A 21,258-nucleotide genomic window follows, 5' to 3' on the forward strand; every position below is an offset into this window, starting at 1 on the left:
ACTTAATTTCTCCATCTTCCCCATTCTGTGAGCATATATTGGACTGCACTCGGACAACGTGAGTGCAGTTTTGCAGTGTTTTGCATGCACCCATAGATTTGTATGGGTGTGTGCCGTCCGATATACACTGCCAATCGCAGCATGCAGCAATTTTTTTCTGATGCTGACTCAGCATGAGAGAATAAACACTAGTGGGCACGACCGCATCATATATAAACCCTCTGGCTCATTGGGCTTCTCTAGGGGCTTGCGCTTTCACTTCTCCCTCCCAGCTGCTGTCAGTCATAGCTCAGTACTGTCTGACACTGCTAGATCCGCTGCTGAGCTATGATTGACAGCATTTGGGAAGACAAGCCCCCAGAGAATTGCGCGCAGGTGCTGTTATAGTACAGACGGTAAAATGTGACCAATTTATGGCCGTCTGAATGCAATGAGAATCGTATCTAAAGATCATCCATTCGAAAGCTAACCGCACACTCTTGTGCCTCTTTCTGGCCAATGCACACCATTGGGGGAAAACTGCATGCAATAGGCAAGTGTCCCATTTTCCATGCTGTAATGTAACAAAAAAAAACAACAAAATCCTGTGACAAAGCAAATATCTAGAAGCAAGTGTATTGCAAAATATTTGTTTTATTCTGTTCCCATACACAATCAATAACAATCATTAATGGTAACTGTACAAATAAGAAGAATGCAGTCTAAACAGGGTGAAATGTGGGTGTAAATGATGTATTAAAAAAAATTCATCTTCTCATCCAGAACGCTTATTTTCTAATAACACAAATGACAGATTAGAAGAACATCTCAGTGCAGCAGGAGGGGAGTATGCAGATATATGGGGGTCCATGCGGACCACTGAGCATGTGCCAAGTAGACCTATAGTGATCACTGTGCGGAGCTGGTACCGTGTAATGGGAATGTTGTATTGCTTCATCTCCAGTTTTCTAGAAGCACAAATGTATATAGCTACCACCATCCTGAATTTGGGCTCAAGCTTCTTTATTAATTCAGCTTTGCTGCGGCAGAAGAGAAAACCTTTGAAATGGACGATCCAGCTATGAATGAGGGACTTCAATCAGTAACGTAACCCAAAGGGGGCAATTTTGTGGCTTTCATGCATCCAAACGTTCGGATAGAGTCACACTACAGTGTAAAAAATCGTTCAGAGTTGCATCAGGAAAAGGGAGATTTATTTCTCACTTGTTACCTATGTGCAGTCCAAATGTAATCATTTACAGTATTGCAATGTATCCATAAAAATCGGATGCTGTACTGTGGCTCCATACAACATCCAATTATTTTCCTCACACCCATAGACTTGAATGGATGAGTCTCATCCCATTTTCGGGGGGAAAATCATGCATGCTGCCATTTTTTTTCTCAATGCAAAATTCAGCCAGTAAGAAAAAAAAAAAAATGGTTATATACGTCGAATATGTTACTAACATTTGCAGAACAGAGAGAATTACCTGCACTGCATAAAACTGCAGTAAACTCCGCTTAGAACACCAGGTCCAAGCAGAGATCTTAATATTGGTGGACTGAAATGCAGATTCTGTTGCCAAACCCACTGTAGCAGAGGAGAAATTACTATTGCCCTCATAATGTGAGAAAATGGTGAAATGAAGGAGCAACAGCCGCTTCAAGGACATTTTTTTTTTCTTATGTCTGTGTGTGTTTTTGGCTAAAATTTGTTTTTGCAATAGGGTTTCATTAAAAAGTCACAGTTTGGAGTCTTACACTGCTTATTTCTGACTGCAGACTGAAATACCTGAAAATCCGTCCATGAGCTCATCCTAGTGAACCAATGGGAGACTTTGCTACAGCTGATTTATCACCACATCAGAGTTCAATGTGCAGTAAAGCAACAAAAAAATGAAGAATAATCTATAAAATATGTGAGTGCTGCCCAATTCTGTTGGCTCTTGGATTTTACTGTTCCTCAATTTTTCATTAAGGGGGTTGTCCATCTTGGGGAATGTTTTTTTTATTTACTTAAATGCATGTATTTGGGGTGAAAAGTCATTTTTGAATGTGGTTTCCATGAAAAATGTCGCACAGTTTGACTTTTACAGGCTCTTTTGGTTCCCTACACATTCAGAATTAATGTGGTCTGTAGTCACACGTCAGCAAACTGGCACCCAGGAAAAAACAGACAAAAGATCTACAAAATTTCTAATTGATCAGAACCAGCTGATTGGCAGATTCTATGTCAACTCATTCTGGAAAAATAGCAATAGGCCGGGGGTCACACTTGTGAGAAACTCGCACGAGTCTCGCGTCTCAATACCTGGCACTGCCGCCGGCACTCGGACCGGAGCGCTCAGCTGCACAGAAATACATGTAGCTGCACACACTGGTCCCGTGTGCCGGTGTCAGTACCAAGTGTATTGAGACGCGAGACTCGTGCGAGTTTCTTGCAAATGTGACCCCGGCCCAACAGAGAGGCCATAGAAAGCAAACAGTGAAACATTTTTCATGAAACCGAATTGCAAAAATGAGATTTAGTCCCAAAAACGTGCATTTAAGTAAAAAAAAAAAAAATGAAAAACAAAATTGTCCCCAAAAGCTGGACAAACTCTTTAACGTTCTCATGGATATTACTTTCACAATGATATACAGCAATAAAAAATAACACATACCCACTAAAACGTGATAGCGGATACAGAATTCATTCATACACATATTTCTGCAGTATCTACATTGTAATGGCCGCACAAAGTAGGGACTTCATCACTGTTCGATTTTAAAGTGCAAATTTTGCATAAGGTACCGTAATAAAACTGGAGTTGACCTACATATTTCTAGGCTCATCCAAAAGCAAATATTTTAATATTCAAATGCCAAAACAATCAGCAGGTACTTTAGTGGCGTGCCAGCAGACCAAACAAAGGTAGAAGATTTTTCCCTACTTTAGGCCAGCCTGCCAGAATAAATAGAAATAATAGGAGCCATTTGGCTCATTGCCATTAAAAGCAAAGAAAAGACAAACATATCTTATAGGATCACTAGTAACGTGATTATACACAAGCTGACATGACTGGTTTCAGTACTTGTGATACTTGCTCAAATGTGAGCAATTTACAGGTAAGTTGGTTAAGGGAAGAAGCTCCAATCTTATCTTAAGATATTACACAGTTGTTGTAAAGCTCTGCCTACACCAATACATCATAAATAAAATACACACTTGTTTTATGGAAATAAAACATTAATAATACATTGACTCATTGTACTTCTATTGCCTTGTCTCGATGAGTCTTCTGATGAGAAATGAGATTGGAGTTCTGGTTGAAATTTCGGCCACAAATTGGACATGTGAATGGTTTCTCTCCTGTGTGCGTTATCTGATGTCTTACGAGATTAGAACTGTTTGAGAAGCTTTTCCCACACACAGAACATATAAATGGCTTCTCCCCCGTGTGAATGCTCTGGTGGCGGACCAGACTGGAGTTCTTTGTAAAGCATTGTCCACATTCTGAACATATGTAGGACTCTCCTCCTGTATGAATCTTCTGGTGTTCAGCAAGACTTGAACTCCGGGAAAAACCTTTCCCACACTCCGAACATACAAAGGACTTCTCCCCAGTATGTATTTTCTGGTGCTCCACTAGGTTGGAGCTCCTGGCAAAACTTTTCCCACACGTTGTGCAGGTAAACGGTTTCTCTCCTGTGTGAGTTCTCTGATGGTCAATGAGGTTGGAGTTCTTTGTGAAACTTTTTCCACAATCTGCGCACACGAAAGGCTTCTCTCCTCTGTGAATTCTTTGATGGTCAACAAGTGTTGAGTTGCTGGTAAAGCGTTTTCCACAGTCAAGACAGGCATATGGTTTTTCTCCAGTGTGAACTCGATGATGCGTTACAAGATGTGACTTTTTTGTAAAGTTTTTGCCACAAAGTACACATACGTACGGCTTCTCTTGTGTAGGATTCATGCAGAACTCTGACGGCCCAATGTCACTATCTTCAGAGAAGTCCTCCTCTTTTACCACAGGTTTTATTACATCGCTTGTCTGGTTTTGCTCATGGGTTGAAGGGCCTGACAGGCCATTGACACTTTTGTATGTGTTATCAAATAAGCCATTATTTGATACATTTACATAATCATTTTTCTGCACTTCAGACTCGATTTGCTTGTTGTCATTAGTAAGAGATGGTTCATACAGAATCTCCTGTTTGTTCACGGTGTTAAAAGAAACATGTTTCTCTTTCCGAGGGGGGAATTCGTTGTATAACAGTCTCACAGGCTTACTCTTCCTTTTGCTTACTTTAGCTTGTGTAGGCAAACTTGAAATAATATCAGGTCTGACAGATGTGCTTTCTTCTTTCACAGAGTCTACGCCTATATACTCCATGTTATATTCGTCAAGACTATTTTGGAGGTTCAACTTATCATCTGTATAAAATAATAAAAGCAACAGTTTGTAATTAAAATCCACTTGGGGTAAGGAAACATTCACAATGCATTTTCTGTTTAGGTAGGTTTGCCATAGGAAATGACAAATAAGATCTATAGCCTCACATTCACATTACAAAAGGGAGAGAGTGTCCTTTGACTCATTAATATAGTATTAACATTTTTCCTGCTGTTTGGAATAGCGTGGTCTGCTCTAGTATTCTATACAGGAATCTATGCTGTTTGATATATATAGTAGGAAGTAAAAGAGACTGGAAAGCTCAAGAGACTACTTGAGAATAATCATGTGAGGTTTGACTGCTTCATCCCTCAGCAAAAGAAAATTTGCAGAACTGAAGGTACCCTAAAAATCCAGCAGAAATGACCAGCTAAAAATAAATGGTATACTTAACAAATGGACAGTTCTTTCTGCTCTAGATGCGCTAATGCTTAAAGGCCACAAAGGTTTGTTAGTATGCATTCTACAGTATTATCAACTCCTAAATCATCTCAGGGCTCAGAACCCCCTAAATAACAGTATTTACTAAGTGGATTCAAAGACCATGAATCCAAATCGGTCATTAAAAGGTTTTCTTTCTTGACACCCAGAAATGCACTGTCCTCTGTATAATGTCTGTAGATGCACAATGGGGAAATGACAACAGGAATCAGCATCTTTTCATCCAATTACTCTAGATTAGGGTGGTATTCAGGACTGACAGTGCTTGTTTAAAGGGATTTTTATCTTAACTAGCCCTTTCCATATGGCATATTGCAGTATATGGATGTTGTTCTGTTTCCTTTTCTGTGAGCCAAAGAAGGAGGCTAAATTTGCTTAAGACAGCTGTAACAAATGGTCTTCTTACCAGGTGCCTTTTGGTTTTGATCATTGCGCATTAGCCCATCTTTAAAAAATTCTCTATACCCTTTTAAATATTCTTCCATCGTAGAATATACTTCAATATCCTCATGTTTTATAGGCATCTAAAAAAAAAAAAAAAATAATAAAAACAGTCATGCGGGACTGAGAAAAACCCTAAACAATGCCCAATTCAGAAATGGTCATTGCAAAACAGGATACTATTGGAAACTGCTGAAAATCACTGGCATAAAATCCATATTGCTTCTAGGTTTCTAAATTGTCATCAACAAACAGATTCCTAACAGACATAAAATACAGATTTACGTCTAGGGTCTTCTTTACCTCTCTGGAGTTTATGAAGTACTATGAGATTACCTCCAAAGAATAACATTGGCTCTATAATCAGTAACTATTCTATACACATAGTGGCCGATTCATCAAAGTTTTTACGCCAGAAAAGTACACTCCCTGACAGAAGTTATGTCGCTTATCCATGTTATGTAAATAAAAGCTTATAACCGGACGTTAAATTCATCCATTGGTTGTATAAATTATTCTTTTGAAAGCTGAAACCCTCCAAAATGTGGTTTAGGTTAAGAAAATAAATTTATCACCTATCCCCTGGAAAATGAATAAATATTGTTAGTGGGATAACCGTATGAAGAGTTTAATGCACACAAATGAATTTCTGTATTTCTGTACAGCAGAAAACACCTACCCGATCAGTTAGAATTGTAATAATTTTATTGGCAAGTGCTAAGACCTTCTTGGCCTTGTTTCTCTCAGTTATCACCAAGTTGGGATCTTCTTCGGACACAGTGGAAGTACTGCTATCTGTTGTGGCATCATTATATTTTTTTACAACAATGTAATCCTAAACGGAGAGAAATGTTAATAAGTAATTTACTGATATTAAAGGAAAATATAAGTCACATAACAGTACAAAGCATTTAATGGCGTTGTCTCTAGGAAATATGGGCTATTAAAGTCTTCCACTCAGGACCTCTCTAAGTGATGAGACTGTACATGAAATCATACTGCACGATACATCAGTGGACAGATTATTCACATATAACTGTCGATTCTCTTCCTTAGTGGAGCTTAGCAAACTTTTCAAATCAACCACATTACTAAAGGAAAAAACACAAAAATTGAGATTGGTGTGAGTTGGTATACATGCAGCACATAAATGCATGTTCACTCTGGCCATAAAGCATACAAAACCTACAAGAAACAAGATAAACATAAACCCCGCTGTAACTAAATAAGCAAAAAGGAAGAGTGCATTTAAATAACACAGGTTTCTTGGTAATGCTGTTTTTGATCAAAAATAGCGTAAAAGCCATCCCACTGTCAACTCTGACCCTGACCGGGACGGTCCTATGCTGTGTAAGGTGTGGCCTCCCTCCCTTGAGCTGGAAATTACATTTAAAATCTTCCCCAGTCTGGTGTCCACAGGTCGGGACCCAGTCCTTTTGTTTGCCCTTATTCACACACTAAGGTCAACTCTGACACATGTAAGGTTTTTAATATTAGACAGTTTAGGACTGATCCCTGTCAGGGTCACATTGTCGACAGTGGGATGGCTTTTACACTATTTTTGATCAAAAACAGCATTACCAAGAACCCCGTGTTATTTAAATGCACTAATGTTTTTACTAACTTAGTTACAGCGGGGTTTGTGTTCATTTTGTTTCTTGTAGGTTTTGTATGCTTTACAGCCAAAGTGAACATGCGTTTATGTGCTGCATGTATACCAACTTAAACCAAGCTCAATTTTTTGTTTTTTTCTCTGAATTTTTTGCATTTTGTGCCAGCAGGGGTGTGGCCTCCCTCCCTTGACTTGGAAATTACATTTACAAACTTCCTCAGGTTGGTAGCCACAGATCGGGACCCGGTCCTTTTGTCTCCCCTTATTCACACACGGAGGTCAACTCTGAGTTTTAATATTAGACAGCGTAGGACCGTCCTGATCTGGGTCACCTTGTCGACGGTGGGATGGCTTTTATGCTATTTTTGATCAAATACGGTATTACTGAGGCTAGGTTCACATTAGCATTTAAGTGCGCAGCATGGTGCTGCGGACTTCTTTCCTTAAGCTCCACCTACTTCTGCATGCATCCGGCGTACCTATCTTTAACATTGTGTACGGACATGTGTTGTATGCGGATGTGTCCGCGTGTGTCGTTTTGACGTGCCCGCCGAACACAAGAAAATGCAACATGTTGCGTTTGGAGGGCATTTCAAAACGATGCACGCGGACGCATCCACATACAATGCATATCCCTGCGTACACAATGTTAAAGATAGGTATGCAGGATGCATGCAGAAGTGGGTGGAGCTTAAGGAAAGAAGTCCGCAGCACCACGCTGCGGACACAAATGCTAATGTGAACCAAGCCTGAGAACCCTGTGTTGTTTGAATCTGCAATTACCCTTTATTACAATTCTCTATGTTCTAAAAAATGGAAGATTGTTTTTATTTTATAGTGTACAACTCACTGCCTAGGTTACTGGCCACCCTGCAGTCCCTGCCTGCCCAATTACCTAGGCAAGGAGCACGCGGCACGAGCAGGCTCTATGCTTTACAGCTGCTCTGAGGCTGGTCAGATCACTGGATCCAACCAGCCTCAGTCTCCCTGCATGTCTCCCACGCTGCAAATGCAAAGCTTCATCTCCTACCAGCGTGGGAAAATGTACACTTCGTACCAATGATGTGACCATGTTCCTGGTCTGAACTGTCAATCTGCAGGAACGCACCACTGCTGAAGATTTACCTTGAGACAGCCCCTGTAAAGGGTTGTTTGGAGTCAAGCCAAGCATATTTCTAACAATATAAGACCGTATAAAACGCCTACTATAACAGATAACCAGAAGCACAACAAGATTGTAGCTTCATACTGAAAACCTCTACTTCGCCATTTTGGCAGCATTTTTTGGCATGATTTGGCCTGTAGCAGTTAGTACATACCTTCTTTCCCTATCTGCTCACCTCTCCAATCAGAAGGTAGATAAGTTCCAAAGTATGGTTTGAAATCTTTCCAATCACCTGACTCTTGTCCTTGGACATCTTGTTCACCAAATTTACCAAATTAGTCAAATGCTCTGAGATTTGATGGTTATCGTCAAGAGGGATTTTGCCTGAGGTAAGTAAGATACATAACTAATGTGTGATGTCAACTTTTATTAATTTATTGATTATCTCAGTGTAAATTGTGAATAGTAGGTCAAAGCTTTACAATAGTATATTGTACACTTACCCACCCGGCTGCTCTCTAAGAAACCTGACGTTCCAGACAACTATTGAGGAAAAGAAAACAATTCTAGCCTCAGGAAAGTCCAAGAACTAATTGATATGCACATTGAAAAATGATATTATATACAAGAACCCATCCCCAATTATTTTTATAGTATCAAGTTATGATGAATTTAAAATTCATCCATTCCACCCACATATGCAACATAATCCAGCACTACATCTATAGGAATAAACTGGGAGACATTATTTTCTATCACATTCCTCTGTGCCACGCAAGAAATTATGCATCAGAATGGCTTCACCTCACATCAAAAAGTAACCATGGGGGAGATACTGCTTGCCTGCATGCTTACCTCTTCCTTAACCACGTGGATTATTTTGTTGGCTACATTCAGCATATTCTTCAACATCTGGTGGTCAAGTTTTATTTGTGGTATCACCATGCTGGCAGAAGACATTTCTGATGCAGCAGTGTCACCCCCAGTAGTAGAATCTCCATGTTTCTTCACAATTATATAATCCTAAATTATATAAAGAGATTAGATTCATAAAAGATTGACTAAACTACACATTCACACAGATAATGTGCAGAACTCTGAAGGAAACAACTAATATATTATAGATGTGTATATATACACACACACACACACACACACACACACACATAGTATCTCACAAACGTGAGTACATGCCGCACATTTTAGTTTATATTTTATTATACCTTTTCATGGGACAACACTGAAGCTATGACACATTGATGTAATGTAAATTAGTCAGTGTACAGCTTGTTTAACGGTGTAAATTGGTGTGCCCTCTATATAACTCAACACACAGCCATTACTGTAGTGAGCACACCCTAAGTGAAAATGGCCAAATTGTGCTGAAAGTATAAATATTTTGTGTGGCCATCATTATTTTCAAGCACTGCCTTAACTTTCACTAGAGCTTCACAGCTTCACTAGAATCCTCTTTTCCTCCATGATGACATCGCAGAGCTGGTGGATGTTGGGAGACCTTGTGTCCCTTCACCTTCTGTTTGAGGATGTCCCACATCCTCAAACAGTCGAGCACATTTACCCTCAGTTTCTTTAAGAAGGCAGTGGAGAGAGATAGATAGATAGATAGATAGATAGATAGATAGATAGAGTGGGGGAAATAAGTATTTGATCCCTTGCTGATTTTGTAAGTTTGCCCACTGACAAAGACATGAACAGTCTATAATTTTAAGAGTAGGTAAATTTTAACATTGAGAGACAGAATATCTCTTGTGGTGTAGTGACCACTGTGTCCGCTAGGGGGCACTGTGTGGGTGTCCCAGGAAGAACGGATAGCCTTGTCCAGAGTGGTAACAGGAGCAGGGTGCTAAAGGATCATTATGTATCTCAAGGTGGATGGCCTTGGGATGGAGGCTTGCTTATGTGCTGATCAGCAGAGCTGATCATTCGTTCCAATGTGTCAGGGAGAAGTCTCCAGGTAGCTGGTGAGACGGGCGAGACCAGTTACCTACAAACCCACCCAGGGGGTGTGTTTAAGAACGCTATTGTAAAGTGTGTATGAGTGGTTGAAGGACCTGTGATGAGGTCATAGCCATGTGACCCAGTGGGCGTGGCTACAGACCATATAAGGTGGCCAGGGTAGGTCACATGGAGTGAATGCTTGTACCTGGTTGGTCCGTTTTGGAAGGTCCCGTGTGGAAAGATGGGGCTTCCTGCCTGACAACCAGTGAATGCTGTGTTTAATGACTGCACGTGCCTGATAGTTCCCTGGAGGGAATGGACATCTGCAGTGAGCTGAAGCAGCCATGAGGGAACCCTGACAGGCTGAAGAGCCTGCATATGGAACATTACATAACCTGTGTGACCACAGGGCTTAACAGAGGGAAACTCTGTCATGGACGCTATGCTGTTTTCTATTGCTTTGATGGTTTATGATGCATGAATAAACCGCATGGACTGTGATTGTTTTATGGAAAACCCGTGCTGGATCTGACTATTCGGCTGCCAAGCGAGTATCCCCTACCCGAATGACAGCGCTACCTTACACTCTATATATAAATCTGAATGTGTGTGTGTGTGTATCACCAACCAATCACGAAGCAGCAGAGTGGGACGTGGTTGGAGAGCGGGGCTGAGGACGGATACAGGACAGTGCATGGAGAGCGGGCTGTGAGAAAGACAGTCTTCAGGACAGGGGCCGAATAGTGGCAGCACCCTCCCAGCCCTATCCCGGCTCAGTCGGCGCTCCCCGTCGCCAACTGCGCTATCCCCCCTCTCCCCAGCAGCTGCCCGGCCTAAATTTAGTCCCCGGCTTCTACTGTTGCCTACTACAGCACTAGGCCACGCCCCCCGCAGGCCGCCCAATCACACGTGCTGCAGCTCTGCTCTAGCTCCACCCACTCAGGCTGCCCATTCTAGGCCACACCTCCACAGGCCACCCAATCACATGCACTGCAGCTCCGCTCTAGCTCCGCCCACTCCGGCCGAACAAACAATCTGCGCACCTCTCTCTCTCGTGGTCCCGGCGTCACCGCGTGTGGTGCATGGAGAGCAGGGCTGTGGAGGAAGGAAGACAGCGGGGCTGTAGAGGGAGAGAGCGGGAGAGCAGGGCTGTGAAGGAAGAGAACGGGGCTGTGGACGGGGAGAGCAGTGCTGTGAAGGAAGAGAACGGGGCTGTGGACGGAGAGAGCGGGAGAGCAGGGTTGTGAAGGAAGAGAACGGGGCTGTGGACGGGGAGAGCAGGACTGTGAAGGAAGAGAACGGGGCTGTGGAGGGAGAGAGCGGGAAAGCAGGGCTGTGGACGAAGAGACCGGGACTGTGGAAGAAGAGAGCGGGGCTGTGTAGGGACACTGGGACATGGATGTAGTGCACGTCTGCAGAGCGATAGAACGGGACGGTGGGTGGAGAGCGGGGATGTTAAGGAAGCCAGCGGGACCCACAGTTAGGTACTATGCCCGGGCAACGCCAGACTCTTCAGCTAGTCTCTATATATAAAAATCAATGTGTGTGTATCACCAACCAATCACGAAGCATCTTTCATTTCACCAGAGCTGTTCAAAAGAAGCTAAGCTGTGATTGGTTGCTATGACCAACAGTTTTCCTTGCAACCAATCACTAAGCATCTCTCATTTCACCAGAGCTGGTTAAAAGTAGCTGAGCTGTGATTGGTTGCGATGCGCAAGTTTTCCCACTTGACAACACCTCAGCAGACACTGACATGGTGGGAGAAATCTAGCATCCCCAGGAACATAAGCTCCAACCATCGTCTGTGCCCCAGAAAGGAGCAGTGAGTACATGACAGAAATGAATCCCCCCTCCTGTGTGGTATCATTAAGTGACACACATGAATGTAGGAAAGTGCACATATTAAATGTCATGTGGATTTAATATTTTCTCACAGACACTTTTATGCATTATTGATGTGTTACTGTGCTCTGATGCTGTGAGTTTTTTTAAAGTGCTACTTTCCCCACAATTCACCTGAATATATCCATATAACACGTAATGCTATTCCCATAACAACCCATTAAATATGATACTATACTGCATACAGATGCTGTACATCCCTGAGCAACTCAGCCGGACAAATTACAAGTTGACGGTGCATGAAAATGTGTATGAAGGTTTCTCTACTGTACTAACGTATAAGGTTTGTGCCTGTTTATTGGTGAAAAGCATGACTGTGATATTTATGGTGGCAGATAAGTGAGAATATCAGCCTGATCAGTAGAAAACCTGGGATCTTAGTGAACCATGTTTCTGTGCAATTTCACTATTCTACTTTTACTGGCTCTGACGGAATGATGTGGGATATTAGGGGTAGTAGTTCGTTGGCTCTGGCTGGCGGGATGATGTGGGATATTATAGTGAATGTGGCTATGCGGAGTGGGCGGGGCTATACACTCAGCTTTATATATAAAGGTTCAAGGAAGGGTGCATGTTAGGAGACACGCCAAGGTCCAAGGTTCAAGGCAGGATGTGTGTTTAGGAGATACGCCAGAGTCCAAGGTTCAAGGCAGGGTGCGTGTTAGAAGACACGCCAAGGTCCAAGGTAGGGTGCCTGCTTAGGCAACACACCAGAGTCCAAGGTTCAAGGCAGGATGCGTGTTTAGGAGACACGCCAGGGTCCAGGGTTCAGGCTAGGGCCTGCGTGTGCTTAGGGAGCACGAGGAGGACTGCCAGGGAGCTGGCAAGGGCCTGCGCGTGCCAAGAGGTGCACAGAGCAGGGACAGCGTGAGTGAAAAGAAGCACAGAGGGCACGACTGGGGCACTCGCAGGCTGGTCGGGCTGAGGCACAGACAGGCGGGCATGACTAAGACGAACACCGCTGAGGCACAAACAGGCGGACACAGCTAAGTCACTGGCCAGCGAGCACGGCTGAGACACAAGCAGGCGCGCACAACTGAGGCCGGCACGGCTGAGGCACTAACAGGCGGTCAAGGCAAGACCAGGCGCGTGCATAGGGCATGCGGAGAAACAAGGCAAGGCAAAGCTAGGCAAGGTACAGACAAAGTACAGAGCAAGGAACGGAACGTAGGCTGAAGCACAGAGCCAGGTACAGAGAAAAGAAACGGAGTGTATGCTAGAGCCCAGAGCCGGGTCAAGGAAGAGCACTGAGTAAGAGACAAGACTTGTGCTAAAGGAGCACGATAGGTCAGAATACAGGAAAGAAGCAGAGCCTGTGCACAACAGAGCAGAGGAGCACAACAGAACAGAGGAAAGGAAAGCCACACAAGGCAAGGTACAGGACACGAAGCAATGTAGAGAACACAAGACCAGTACAAGCACAAAACACAAGACAAGATAGAGGACACGAGACAAGTACAGGACACAAGACTAAGTGCAGGTCAAGAGACAAGGTACAAGCACAGTGCGCGTGCAAGGGAGCACAACAGGGCAGAGTGCAGGGGCACAGAATACGGGGAGCGACCGAGCAGAGACCAAGCTGGCCTAGCAGGGAAGCAACACGATAATCAGGCCCCTCCCATAGGAAGAGGCAGCCTGATATAGTTGGATACTTGGACTTCCGGGTCAGGTCCTCCAGGATCACAGAGAGGATTTCCAGGTTAGGTCCACCACGACCATAGAGAAGACTGCTAGTTCAGATCCTCTAGGACCATAGAGAGAGTCGCTGGATCAGGCCATCCAGGACCATAGAGATAGTTGCTGGATCAGGTAATCCAGGACCATAGAGAGGAACGCTGGATCAGGTCCTCCAGGACCACAGAGAGAGTCGCTGGATCAGGTCCTCCAGGACCATAGAGAGCAATGCTAGATCAGGTCCTCCAGGACCATAGAGAGGAAAGCTAGATCAGGTCCTCCAGGACCATAGAGAGGAACGCTAGATCAGGTCCTCCAGGACCATAGAGAGGAACGCTAGATCAGGTCCTCCAGGACCATAGAGAGGAACGCTAGATCAGGTCCTCCAGGACCATAGAGAGGAACCGTTGCAGGCAGCATGGAGATGAGCTCGCGCACGCACGCCGGGCACAGGCGTCCAGCCGAAGGATCCAGCACAGGAGATGCACATGCGCACCAGCAACGGTGTGCAGCCGCAAGGTGAGATGCGCGTGCGCACTAGAGGGGGCTCCGAGAGCGGCCGTGAGGACCTGGCTCCGGGAATCATGCGGCGCAAGCGGCATGACTATATAATATAAATGTGTATATATACATATTTACATACATACACACTTTTTAGCAAGTAAACACCACAGAGACTCACCTCTCCGGTCAGTAGACAGATAATCTCCAAGCTGGACGTTAGGAGCTCACCATTCACTTGTATCTGCTCCTTGTTCATCTCACCTTCAAACGATTTGAAAGTCTGACACAGTTGAAAACAAAAAGTCAATGAGATTTGAAGAGGTGCAGCAAAAATGTTAAGGTAACCTGGCAGACACTTTTACCGCCCCCACACCACCCCGACTGATTCAATCCAGTATGTGCCAGTGAATTGTCAAAGACCTGTCAATCAGCCCGGGGAGGGTGTTACCAAGTAAAGAATACAGCATGAGGCTGAGTAGCTAGAAATGTATTGTTAAACCCCAATGCACTTCAAGACACAACATGAAAACCTGCTTTCTGCTGGAGCTAAAACTTTGGGGATCAACTGGCTAATCTTTTAAAGGGGCTGTCAGCACAGACTGACTGTTCAAACCAAAGTCATTACTGCCCTCTACTCCTCTTTGGTCAGACCTCGTCTGGAATATTGTGTCCAGTTTTGGGCACCACATTTTAAAAAAAGACATCGACAAACTGGAGCAAGTTCAGAGAAGAATGACCAGAATGTGACCGGTCTGCAAACCCTGTCCTATGAGGAACAGTTACAGGATTTGGGAATGTTTAGCTTGCAAAAAAGAAGACTGAGAGGAGACTTAATAGCTGTCTACAAATATCTCAAGGGCTGTCACATTGTAGAATGATCATCTTTATTCTCATTTGCACAAGGAAAGACTAGGAGCAATGGGATGAAACTGAATGGGAGGAGACACAGATTAGAAATCAGAAAAAACTTTTTGACAGTTAGAGTGATCAATGAGTGGAACAGGCTGCCATGAGAAGTGGTGAGTTCTCCTTCAATAGAAGTCTTCAAACAGAGGCTAGACAGACATCTGTCTGGGATGATTTAGTGAATCCTGCTTTGAGCAGGGGGTTGGTCCAGATGGCCCAAGAGGTCCCTTCCAACTCTACCATTCTATAATTCTATGACAAATTTACAGAATGTGATCTCTATTTTTCATTGTTCTGATATTTATGTATTGCCTTGGATTCCGGGGTGGCAATAGTGAAGGTTTGTGTTGTCACACAGACCTCTAGATAACACTGACAATGAGATCTAGCCTGCGTCTGTCTTCTATTTGGGGAACCCCAGCAGTCTCTGACATAAAGCACCTGACTTGCTCCATGGGAGCAGCATTAGTGTACAGTCATGTGACCTCACGTGTGAGATTTGCATACTTGTGGTCAGGTGCTGCAGATTCTCATCTGGCTTTTCTCCATAGAAAAGAACTGATATAAGTGCAGGAGTCTAGTTGGCTCGTGACCACTTGGATGCAGATCTACAATCATGTGACAGCCCACCCGCAAGGAGAGCACAGGAGAATCATGACAATGAACCCACTGCAGGCTGCTGTAATTCAGCAGTCATATAAAGTAACTACAGACAGCCTCTTTATATCCCACGACCAGCATCACACATTAATGGCGCTTGGTCGCTGATAGGTAACGTGTTTACAGTGGAAACAGAAAGCCGCTCTCATGTCTCGATCTTGGTGCTTGTTTCGCTGCACTTTCAGCTTTGTTTCAATGTCGGCAGGTAATTCCCCAACCTCCTTTATGTCTACAGGTGATGTGATAAAGGAGGCTGGTGGGTCAGCTCAGAAGTAAAGCCAGCCCCCTTCTGTATCATGGCTAATACACAGGGATCAGAATGAGCCAGGCCCTTCTCACATCACAGGGCACAGACACAAAGCTGAGGGTGGAGTGCATGGGTGCAGAATTAGGGAAAGTGGTGCAGCTATAGTTGATAAAGGGGTTTGTGACCTTGGGAACTTATCACCGTTATCCCACAGACCAGGGTTCCCCAACTCCGGTCCTCATGGCCCCCAACAGCTCATGTTTTCAGGATCTCCTTAGTATGGCCCAGGTGATGGGATTCTTGCCTGTTCACATGATGCAGTTATCACCTGTGCAACACTAAGGAAATCCTGGACCCATGAGCTGATGGCTTCTGAGGATTGGAGTTGGGGGACAAGGTCACAGACAATGAGGGGGGCAGAGATGTGTACGGTCACCACTAGATTCTACAGAGGGCATCAGAGCCCCGCTCCCGGGTTCGGTGGGGTCCCGGAGAAATCCCCAGTAATCAGTGAGGTCTCAGTACATTAGTAAGGTCCCCTCTCCTCTATCTGGGCAGTCCTGTAAAGCGCTGCAGAATATGTTGGCGCTATATAAAGATTATTATTATTATTCCATCTGCAGACATTTATTCATTGTGGCTGCAGAGGAAATAATTGGATTATTGGTGTGAATGTGCAGAAGGTTGATGTACACAGGAGTCCTGGCACAGACACAGCAGTCTCCCCGCAGTCACTGAGCACATACCTGACTGCAGACCGTCTGTGAGAGCCGGGGCTGGCGGCCGGACCCAGGAACGAGCCTCTCCGGGACACTAATGCATCTCACCGTGAGCCGGACACAGCGTATGACACATGTGACAGACTGTGGCCGCAGCCTGCCCGCAAGGGATGGGAAAAACAAAGGGCAAAAGCTCCACACTACGCGGCATCAGGACCTGCGGTGACGTCATCACCACGTGATCAGTCACATGGACGAGGAAGGAAGGCTGGATTCTAGTGTGATAGAGGACCTTTCATGATGTCATGAGCACGTGACTAATGACATGCCAGGCTAGTAGTTACAACAGGAAAAAAAGGACCTTTGGTGATGTCATGATCATGTGATCAGGAGCAACGCTCAGGGGTTCGGCTGCTGCTGTGGTATAAGGGTACCCATAAGGGTAGAGCCTGTGCAAGTTTAAGGGTATGTGCACACATAGTTTTTAGTCTCTGCGGATTTTGTAGAGAAAACCGCAGGACAAAGTGCTGTGGTTTTTCTGCGGTTTATCTGCGGATTATCTGCGTTTTTTCTGCGGTTTTGCCCTGCGGTTTTACACCTCATAATGGATGAGGTGTAAAACCGCAGCGTTTCTGCACCAAACAATTGACATGCTGCGGATTGTAAACCGCAGCAAAACCGCGCGGAAAAAAACGCAGCATGTGCACAGCTTTTTTTTATTTCCATAGGAAATAAAGGTACTGTACAACGCAGCAAAATCTGCTGCGTTTCTGCAGAGCCAAAAACGCTGCGGAAACGCAGCAGAAGTTTCCGCAGCGTTTTTGGCTCTGCAGAAACGCAGCAGATTTTGCTGCGTTGTACAGTACCTTTATTTCCTATGGAAATAAAAAAAAGCTGTGCACATGCTGCGTTTTTTTCCGCGCGGTTTTGCTGCGGTTTACAATCCGCAGCATGTCAATTGTTTGGTGCAGAAACGCTGCGGTTTTACACCTCATCCATTATGAGGTGTAAAACCGCAGGGCAAAAACGCAGATAATCCGCAGATAAACCGCAGAAAAACCGCAGCACTTTGTCCTGCGGATTTCCTGCGGTTTTCTCTACAAAATCCGCAGAGACTAAAAACTACGTGTGCACATACCCTTAGGCTATGTGCACACGGTGCGGATTCTGCTGTGGATCCGCAGCGTTTCAGGCTCTGCGGGTCCGCAGCAGATTAAGGCTGTGTGCACACGCTGCGGTTCCGCAGCGGTTTTGGCCGCTGCCGGTCCGCAGCAGTTTTTGCTGCGGTGTACAGTACCATGATTCCCTATGGGAATCAAAAACCGCAGTGCAGACGGTGCGGAATTTTCCGCGCGGATTATCTGCGGTTTTTAATCCGCAGAAAGAATTGACATGTCAATTCTTTCTGCGGATTCCGCTGCGGTTTGCCATCTCCTCCATTGTGGAGATGAAAAACCGCAGGGCCAAACCGCAGAGCAATCCGCAGGTAAAACCGCAGGTTTTTTGACCTGCGGTTTCACCTGCGGATGAATCCGCACCTAATCCGCAGCGTGTGCACACAGCCTAAGGGTAAGTGTGCACACGGAGATTTTTGGTGGTGCGGATTTTGTAGTAAAATCCGCAGTTTATCTGCGGATTAGCCTGTGGTTTTCGGATTAGCCTGCGGTTTTGCCCTGCGGTTTCACACCTCATAATGGATAAGGTGTGAAACCGCACAAAAGAATTAACATGCTGTGGATTGTAAACCGCAGCAAATCCGCGCAGAAAAATCTGCAGCATGTGCACAGCGTTTTCCAGTTTACCATTGAAAACAATGGTACTGTACACCGCAGCTAAATCTGCTGCGGACCCGCAGGGCCTGAAACGCTGCGGATCCACAGCAGAATCCGCACCGTGTGCACAAAGCCTTGGGGTCTGTGCACAAGTTGCGGATATGGCTGCGGATCCACAGCAGTTTTCCATGCGGTGTACAGTACCATGTAAACCTATGGAAAACCAAATCTGTGCACATGCTGCGGAAAATTCTGCGCAGTTTAGTTTCCGCAGCATGTCAATTCTGTTTGCGGATTCTGCAGCGCTTTTACACCTCTTACATTAAAGGAATCCGCAGGTGTAAAAACGCAGGTGGAATCTGCACAAAATCCGCAGTAAATCTGCACTAAATCCGCAGGTAAAATGCAGGTCATTTTACCAGCTGATTCCGCCAAATCCGCACTGAAAAATCTGCAGTCAAATCCGCAACGTGTGCACATAGCCTTAGGTGCGTTGTACAGTACCATTGTTTTCAATGGTAAACTGAAAAACGCTGTGCACATGCTGCGGGTTTTTCCGTGTGGATTTGCTGCGGGTTCAAATCCGCAGCATGTCAATTCTTTGTGCGGATTCCGCTGCGGTTTCACACCTCCATTGTAGAGGTGTGAAACCGCAGGGCTAAACCGCAGGTAAACTGCAGGTCTTTTGACCTGAGAATTTACCTGCGGATTTTTCCAAATCCAGGCGGAAAAATCCGCAGGACCTAAATCTACGTGTGCACATAGCCTTAGGGTATGTGCCCACGTATGCAGAAAATTCCTGACAGAAAATCGGACTCCTTCCCAGAAAACGCGCATTTTTGATGCATTTTTTTTCCGCGCGTGCCCAGTCTCATAGAATATAGCTAGAAATGTGGATTTTCCCGCAAAGTTAATAAGCATGCTGCGTTTTTTACCGCGATGCGTTTTTTCCGTGGAAAAAAACGCATCAATATGCACAAAAAGTGCAGAATTCATTAAAATGAATGGGATGCTTCTTGTGAGGCTCTGTGCACACGGTGCGGATTCTGCTGCGGATCTGCAACAGAACTGCAGGTGATGTACAGTACCATTATTGGCTATGTAAAAAAAAAAAACCGCTGAGCACATGCTGCGGATTTTTCCGCGTGGATTTCATGCGGAATAAAAAAAGCAGCATGTCACTTCTTTTGTGCGGTTTTGCTGCAGTTTTCCACCTGCTCCATTCTACAAATCCGCAGGTGGAAAACTGCAGTGGAAAACCGCACAAAAACGGCGGTAAAACCGCACAAAAAATGCATTAAATCCGCAGGAAAAATGCAGCTCATTTGACCTGCGGATTTAGTAAAATCCGCGCAGAAAAATCCACGGGAGGATCCGCACCGTGTACACACAGCCTAAGCGTTTTTTAAGCGTTTTTGCCGGTAAAAACGCTTACTTGTGCACACAGCCTTATGTGTACAGTTCTATGTATGTGTTTATTATTATTATTATACATTTATATAGCGCCATTTATTCCATGGCGCTTTACATGTGAAAAGGGGAAATATAGACAAGTGTAATAAACGTGTAAGACAAGGGACACACAAGTACATAAGGAGAGGGGACCCTGCCCGCGAGGGCTCACAGTCTACAGGGATGGGTGAGGATACAGTAGGAGAGGGTAGAGCAGGTCGTGCGGTGGTTCAGTAGACCGAGGATCATTATGGCATCGACATGAAGTTATCACCAGATATTCCAGAGGCGGAGCTAGGGGTTTGGCTAATGAGGAGGGGGGGGAAACTTCTGAGGTCGCTCCTAACCAGGTAACCCACATTACAAGTATGGTGGCGCCCCCTAGTAATGGATGTACGAGAACCTCAGCAGATGACTGCACTGTTACTGAGAATGATCTGTATACAAAGACCAGCACTGTTATTACCGCCATACAGTGGTAGATCCCAGTCCTGCAGAACATATAAGACTACAGTACAGTTATAGATGGTGACTTACCGCTGACGTTCTTTCTGATGGAGCCTTTCACCTTTCCCATCTTTTCCCTCTGGCCCAGACCGACATGACAACTTCTCCAGTCAGGACTCATCTGCAGAGATCACAAAGACACATCTGACTTCTTACATTTCATGCACCGTCCTCATCCTGCTGATACCCCAAATGCTGCGCCGCTGCCGTATGTGTCCCTATTACTGCACCTACTGTGTGCCCTCTAATTTTCCTCCTACAGTAGCCCTAGGTCCCCCTTTCATTGCACTCATAAAGTATGATGTCACTGAAAGTGCTCCCTCCACAAACATTGTAAGATACCCCTACAGTGAATTTCTTCACACGCACAGTATGATACCCTATTGTACACCACCCCTCAACTCTCCTGGAAAAATATGAGGACCCCAACACAGTATGATCCCCCAACTGTGACCTCAACACAGCCCTCCATGCAGTATAATGGCCCTACACCTCTCCACACTGTATAATGGCGCCCACTTAGCCCTCCACACAATATGATGGACCCTATACAAACCTTCACACTGTATAATTGCTTGCATACACTATAAAGGCATCCACATATCCCTCCAAATATAATAGCCCTCAAATAGCCTTCCATATAGTATAATGCACTCTCCATAGTCCTCCATATAGTATAAGGCACACTCCATAGTCCTCCATTTTATTATATAATGCCCTCCCCATAATACTCCATATGGTATAGTGTACTCCCCAAATTCCTCCATATGGTATAATGTAATCCCCATAGTCCTCCATATAGTATAATGCACCCCATAGTCCTCCATGTAGTGTAATGCACTCCCATAGACCTCCATATAGTATACTGCACTCCCCAGTCCTCCATATAGCACTCCACATAGTCCTCCATATAGTAAACTGCACTCACATAGTCCTCCA

General features: G+C 44.8%; 1 protein-coding gene across 1 annotated transcript; it reads right to left on the reverse strand.

The window, feature by feature from the left end:
• Positions 1-615: 615 nt before the first annotated feature.
• On the reverse strand, positions 616-16,898 carry LOC141100475 (uncharacterized). The gene is made up of 8 exons (XM_073588986.1): positions 16,616-16,898; positions 14,235-14,336; positions 8,870-9,037; positions 8,518-8,557; positions 8,250-8,398; positions 5,977-6,132; positions 5,263-5,380; positions 616-4,396 (listed from the first exon to the last, which is right to left on the reverse strand). Exons 2-8 carry the CDS (start codon positions 14,310-14,312, stop codon positions 3,228-3,230), a joined length of 1,878 nt encoding a protein of 625 aa, XP_073445087.1. The 5' UTR covers positions 14,313-14,336; positions 16,616-16,898; the 3' UTR covers positions 616-3,227.
• Between the last annotated feature and the right edge of the window lie 4,360 nt (positions 16,899-21,258).

This window comes from Dendrobates tinctorius, unplaced genomic scaffold (genome assembly GCF_039654945.1).
Source record: "Dendrobates tinctorius isolate UK_male_01 unplaced genomic scaffold, ASM3965494v1 ptg000105l, whole genome shotgun sequence".
NCBI lineage: Eukaryota > Metazoa > Chordata > Amphibia > Anura > Dendrobatidae > Dendrobates > Dendrobates tinctorius.

Bases quoted from the DNA above. Each gene is read 5' to 3' on its own strand.
- LOC141100475 (XM_073588986.1), bottom strand. From the start codon at position 14,312: ATGAACAAGGAGCAGATACAAGTGAATGGTGAGCTCCTAACGTCCAGC. The intron at 8,558-8,869 runs GTAAGCATGCAG...TTTCCTCAATAG, and splicing joins TCCACGTGGTTAAGGAAGAG to TTGTCTGGAACGTCAGGTTT. The intron at 5,381-5,976 runs GTAGGTGTTTTC...TTTTTTTTTTAG, and splicing joins TTACAATTCTAACTGATCGG to ATGCCTATAAAACATGAGGA.